The sequence below is a fragment of the Gavialis gangeticus genome, unplaced genomic scaffold, assembly GCF_001723915.1.
Source record: "Gavialis gangeticus isolate Ggan-Ray unplaced genomic scaffold, GavGan_comp1, whole genome shotgun sequence".
NCBI classification, from domain to species: domain Eukaryota; kingdom Metazoa; phylum Chordata; order Crocodylia; family Gavialidae; genus Gavialis; species Gavialis gangeticus.
The window spans coordinates 12,944,094-12,950,254 of NW_017728991.1; the positions used below are offsets into that span (position 1 = coordinate 12,944,094).

Consider the following 6,161-nt stretch of genomic DNA (forward strand, 5'->3'; position numbering starts at 1 on the left):
CGTGGCCCTCAATGGCTCGCCAAAACTCAGTAAGCGGCCCTGCGCCTGAAATAATTGCCCACCCCTGCTCTACTCCAAGGCAAACACCCAGATGGCTTCCCAATAAAATTGTGTTTCGTTTCTTAAACCTGAGGATTAGCATGTGCATTTTAAGCCTCTGAATGGTTGATTTCAATAATAAATCTTTCAAGAGAAGCCAGGGAGCACAGAGCCTTATCTAACCTGGCAAAAAGCTGGTTCTTCTCCTACTCCGTTTTGGATATGGCATTCGAGCACATGGGTCTAGTGATGGGAGAACCTCAGAAGAATCAGGGGTTTGGTTCTCTCCCAACTCTGGATCCATAACAGGGGGATAGTTAGTCATCTCCCCAGTAAAAGCTCTTCTGGGGGGTGTCTAGCATGTCCCTCTAGCACCAGAAACACTAGGAGAGCAATGCCTCAAATTTCAGAGCTCTGGAAGCAGCTAGAGCCGGGAACTACGGGGTCAGGTCCACTTGACCCTAAATCCAACTGTGGCAGTACAGAGAAACCAGAAAGACACCCACTGAATTCCCTGCAGAACAGCCCCTCATCATGACTGAGGGATTCCTAATTTCAAGGAACTGGTTCTGCACCCTCCTCCAAATCAAGGCACGTCAAAGAGAAAAGGGGCCAGCGTGGTGGACATTCGTGATTCCCGGTTGGTGCAATGGCCCTAAAGGAATCCTTACACTGCAATACGTTCCATGTCGAAAACTGCACATAGTCTTCATTTTATCTAAACTTGTTCTTCCCTAATGAAGAGCAAACATGTACTTGCAAAGTGGTAAATAAGTTTACTTCTAACTGATTTAAATGAGAAATCTTCAAATCCCTTAAGCAAAAAATTACAATAAATATTACAGTTCGACTAATCAAAATGAAAATGACAGGAAAAAATGAGGGGGGTTGAATTATTATTACTCCCTCATTTGCTCTAGGGCGTTTTGGACGATGAGTGAGCAGGGTTTGTATTTCAGCTGGAATGATTGAGGGAAATGCTTTTTCTGGTTTTCGTTTAATGCTTTCAGGTCCCAATTCAAGAAAGCAAATGCTCAAGTTTGCTCGTATACATGAAAGCACTGAAGTGAGGGATTTGTTTTAAGGGCTTCATTAAGAGCCGTCTCTTGCTACCTGGAATTGGGCTTCAGATTGGTGGCCGGTATTGAGGCTACACAGCTCTACTTGCAAGAGACCTCTTCAGACAAACATATGGAGCATGAGCCTCGGCTGTGTAAACAGATACAGAAACAGAGTGAAGCGAGGCCCACGTGCAGCACCTTGGATTCTGGCCCAGGGCCGGCCACCCTATAATCCCATCTGCATGGTCGATGCCCCATGCAGCAGCAAGGGTTTGAACTCAAGAGCCCAGTTACAGAATCAGGGCCACGGCTTGTTTGGCTCCCCCCACCCCAAGGATGCTCCTGCAGAGAATAACTGACTTTGGGATTTACTGCACAAAGGAGGAAATGGTAAACTCTTGCTCTAGCTATAAAACATCTTAAACCAGAGGAATGAAGCTGCCCTCCCATAAGAGAAGCCCGTGTGGTTTTAAGGTTAAAAAACCCTATGACTTTGTTAGATAAAGCAAACACTTTAAAAATTTGTCATAAAGGTCTCACTCGAATTGAGTTTGGAAGGAGACTGCAGGAAATGAGGAATATTAACCTGTTTCTCAGAGTTGTAATATTCAGGAGCTGGAAGGGCATAATGATGGCACACAGAGCCTGACAGGTTGTCCATCAGCTTCAACTCTCCTTCCAGAGATTCCTGGATCAGCAGTGATAGGGTATCAAACAAGTGCCTTTCCTGGGAGCAGTGCCGTATAGCATGCAGGAGGATAAAGCAGGCCAAAAAGAGAGAGAGAGAGAGAGAGAGAGAGAGAGAGAGAGAGAGAGAGAGTGAGGGACAGAGACAGAGAGAGGAGGACGGGGGAAAAACAAATCCAACCAAAGAAGAAAAAGGAGTTGTTTTCAGAGAGAATGGTAGGAACAGAAATGAGCAGGAAGGGAAAGTTCAAGACAGGAGGAAAGAGAAAAAGTGCAGTAATATCACAGTCAGATGTGAATGCTTTCTCCAACTTTGTCAGAGATGGGACCAATACCAAACGCCCTGGAGATCTGTGATGGTTTAGGTGCTGGCCCATCTCCAGAACTGCTCTCATCCTAAATGCCCATCCCCTGCTATTCCTATCTGTTGCAGAATCCGAGCAGGGCCATTGTAACAGAAGCCTCTTACTTGTTTCGGTGACTTTCTAAAAGAGAAACTTCTCAAGGACTTTTCAGAAACCCCTATGCCAACTATCTTGACCAGGAAAGCTTCCCATGAATGAAAGCTGCCTCATGATCAGAGGTGCTGAAACTCCTCACCTCTTCTTGGCAGCCAGGGATATTCAGCCATAGCAAATATCAGGCCACTAGCTTAGGTGCCTTAATATTGGGTTCAGATTTCTAACAGCAGATGGTCAACTTCCCAGCGTTGGCCGTAATGTACACAACGGGAATGTTGCATGTGCTGAGATCCCATTTTCACAAGCAGTAAGGCAGTCATTTAAAAACTAGTGCTTTTGTATAGGGAAGATCCGATATATAGATATATACACAATGAAACAAGCACCATCATTACACTTAAATGGCACGCAGTACAAATATCCTAGGGATTAGCCAAGCAAAAGAGCATGCTGACCACATGCCCTTGCAGGTTTGCATTCTGGGAATTGTATTCTGCTACCATCAGGCATTCAAGCACTAGATTTGTTGCAGAGATTTTGACTGAAAGGAAACAAAAGCATTGTGATTGTTTCAAAATCAAGCCCTTCTGAGATTTCCAAGGCATCTGTTTTGGTGGAAAGAGCAATGAATACCATCTGGAAATGTCTATAAGGAATGGACCCTGCCCTTACCCCACCCACCCATCTCTAAAGAAAAGACAGTTCAGGTTCTTCAAGTCTGTCCCGGTACAGTTCACCTACTTGTTTCTTAATCTGGCAGTATGATCTGTAACATATGTCCACCTACAGAACACCGTATTTCTCACATCCATTGCATCCATTCCTTTAGAAAGGCAGAATGAAGAAAAAAGACCTTTTCTTATAGAACGTAACTGAGTAGCAGCAGCTAGGGACTGGGAGCTAAGGCTGCTCGTTGTTCTGCTGTCTGTGACTCGCCTGCAAACTCTACTCTTGCTTTTGCCCAGTAAGCAGCGGAAACCGCGTTTGCTGTTTTTCCTCTCACACGGGATGCCCCGCAATTTTCAGCAGCTCATTTTTGGAAAAAAATAATGTTGTCGTATGTGAGAAAACATGGTAGCAGGAAGTACGGTGGACACTCAAGAAAGACTGAATGAGATGGGTGTAAAAGATAAAGGGGGGAAATCTCACTGTCTGGCATACACCTGCGCTAGTTGGCAGGTATGGGGCAGGGTAAGGCGATGCAACGCTCTCGCATCCTACACAGCAGCAGAGCCAAGTTGGAGCCAGTATTTGTTGTGGTCAGTGATGGTGCTTCTTTTGAAAAGCACAGCAAGATGCAATTTAGCAGGAGATTCCCCCACATTGCTCTGAGCCACTTTTCCCTGTGGTGGCAAGTAGGGTTTGGGATCCATCATACACCAGTGTTCAAGAGCAAGAGATATTAGTTGCAGCCATGTTGGGCTGAAGGCATAGGCAGACAAAACTCTTGGGGTAGAGGTGTTATCTTTTATTAGACCATTGCAAAAAACATTTTAATTTGCAAATAAAGATTTTTTTTTTTTTTGCAACTATCAAGTTGGTCTAATAAAAGATATTGCCTCTACCCCAAGAGTTTTGTCTGCCTAAGAGCAAGAGATGCTTTCCAGTGCTTCAGAGCTTGAAAACAAGCGTAAGGGTTTTACTCTCTCTTCATTCCTAGGCTAAAGATTATAAATACATTTTCTATCTATCCATAAGAGCAGTCATCAGTTCTGGATGCTTTTTTAACCTCAATAATGAGAAATCAAAATCTCCTATTTAATGCACAACAGGGGTTCAAGAGCGGGTTATTTTTTGAATCCTTTTATTCATGTGCAATTTGCATTAGAAACTTGTGGGCCTGATTCTGGCCTCTTACTTGCTGTTCATCAGCGTAGCTCCACTCACTTCACATTTACCAGCATGTATGTGGGAGGAGAAGGTGGGAAAGTCTAGTCATATATTTTTCTTTACAAACAATGCAGGGGTTTGGCCAAAGTGTTCTGACTGAGCACTACCTAAAGATGGAGACAGATCTGAACTGTGTGGTCTGGGCCCACCTCTAGCACACACAACTCTTTGCACCATACCAGATGTGAAGACTTGGTTGGGATCTCTACCTCAGGGCATATCTTTTCATAACAGACAGTAAGGAATACAACTCCCAACGCACCGTACACCCAGTCCTTCATCACGGAATTCGTGCACGTCCTCTATTAGCAAATAGGCAAGCCACCCCCCTCTTCACCCTCCACCAGAGATCCTCACCATAGGATAAAATAATGAGAGCTGAGAATCCACCTTGATTTGCAGGGGATTGGTACATCCTTTGGGGCTCTCAGGCCTATCTCCACCATTACCGCCTGTCCACGCAAAGAGATCCGAGGAAGGGTGTTGGCCTGGAGCTATCGTCTTCATTTCCATCTCCAGCTCTGCTTCTAGCTCCGCTTCTTCCTTAGCTTCCTTGTTGCTCTCCTCCAAGTGCTTCATGAGCACTGCAATCACCACGTTCACCAGGACAAACTGGGCTGTCAGCACGAAGGAGACGAAGTAGATGGGCGAGATGACTGTGTTGTAGCAGGTAGACTCCTGGTCACAGTCTCGCAGCGTGTCCTGGCGACAAGGGGGAAAATGAGTTAACTGGGAAATCTCCAGTCAGTCGTGTGGGATCCGTCCCTGCTGGATGAATGGATTCTTTCCCAGTTGGCATGCAGAGAAGACCAGGCCCGCTGCATGAAAGATTTTCAGATGTGTTTGGAAAGACAAACCACGTGCCAACAAAACCATGCCCAAAATCTTGGGTAGTATTATCCCAAAGATCAGACTGGCAAGAGAAGGCAGCAGTAACAGCATCTGGCCCTTTTTTTCATAAGTAGTGTGCATCATATTTCTCATTGCCAATAGGTGTAGCATTAATAGCTGGGTAAGGGCACAGGGGTGCACAGCAAAAATGTGTGCGTTGGGGAAGAGGCAGCATTAGAAATATTGCCCTGTGCACAGGTCCAAAGGAAACTCCTAGTTTCAGTATTTACAGTAGATACCAGCTACCTATTCCTTTAACCTCTTCATCTTGGCTCCTCAATTCTCTATATCTTCTTCTACTTGTTAGAGACTCTAGACTCCTTTACTAAAAAACCCTTAACATATGCTACTCAGTAGAGATAGTCTCCCACTCCTCCAACCATTGCCCCAGGAAAAGCCTGGAAATATATGATGTATCCTGAGGGCCTGCAAACCCAAGTGCTACTGCAGAGGTGGGCAAAATGCAGCCCGTGGGCTGGATGCTGCCTGCCAGGCCATGCTACCTGGCCCGCGGGGCCCCTAAAATATAAAATTAATATTTATCTGCCCCTGGCTGCCTGTTATGCAGCCCTCGATGGCTTGCCAAAAAGCGGCCCTCCACCCAAATAGTTGCCTGCCCCTGCACTGCTGTGTCAGAAGGGGAAGAAGAAAATGCCATGTCTTTATATCTACTGACTGTCACCGCCTGAGTGCCCCCACTGATCCTGGTTATTGTTTTGGAGGAGACAGAGACAAGCAAGGATCTCTTACCTTCATTATCCCATTCCAGTTGTCTCCAGTCGACACTCGGAAGAGAGTCAAAAAGGCCATTCCAAAGTTTCTAAATGTTGCATGCCGCCCAAGACCCTCACAGGGGTGAGTATCATCGCACTCTGTGAGATCAACCAGAAGAACCTCTATTAAATGCCCACTCTCTCGTATGTCCCCTTTGCACAGCGACATCCCTTCAATTCCTGCAACTGTGATGGAAGAAGTGAGGAACTCACCAAGATCTCCAAAGAGCTCCACTCCAAGAGCTGCAAATATGAAGAACAGCAGCATGAAGAGAAGACCCAGGTTGCCAACCTGGAAAGAGGGGGGAAGAAAGAAAAAAAAAAAAAAAAAAGGAGATGGGGGGGGGGAAGGGGAAGAT

At 45.7% G+C, this 6,161-nt stretch overlaps 1 protein-coding gene across 4 annotated transcripts in view; it reads right to left on the reverse strand.

Moving 5' to 3' along the window:
• Positions 1 to 6,161, reverse strand: part of CACNA1G (calcium voltage-gated channel subunit alpha1 G) — a 324,600-nt gene that overhangs the window by 142,666 nt on the left and 175,773 nt on the right. For all 4 annotated transcript variants that reach the window (XM_019517481.1, XM_019517491.1, XM_019517507.1 and 1 more), the window contains 4 exons: positions 6,016 to 6,094; positions 5,780 to 5,901; positions 4,496 to 4,840; positions 1,687 to 1,827 (listed from right to left, as the gene is read on the reverse strand). In XM_019517481.1, coding sequence (XP_019373026.1) covers positions 1,687 to 1,827; positions 4,496 to 4,840; positions 5,780 to 5,901; positions 6,016 to 6,094 — 687 coding nt within the window. The remainder of the gene's footprint in view (positions 1 to 1,686; positions 1,828 to 4,495; positions 4,841 to 5,779; positions 5,902 to 6,015; positions 6,095 to 6,161) is intronic.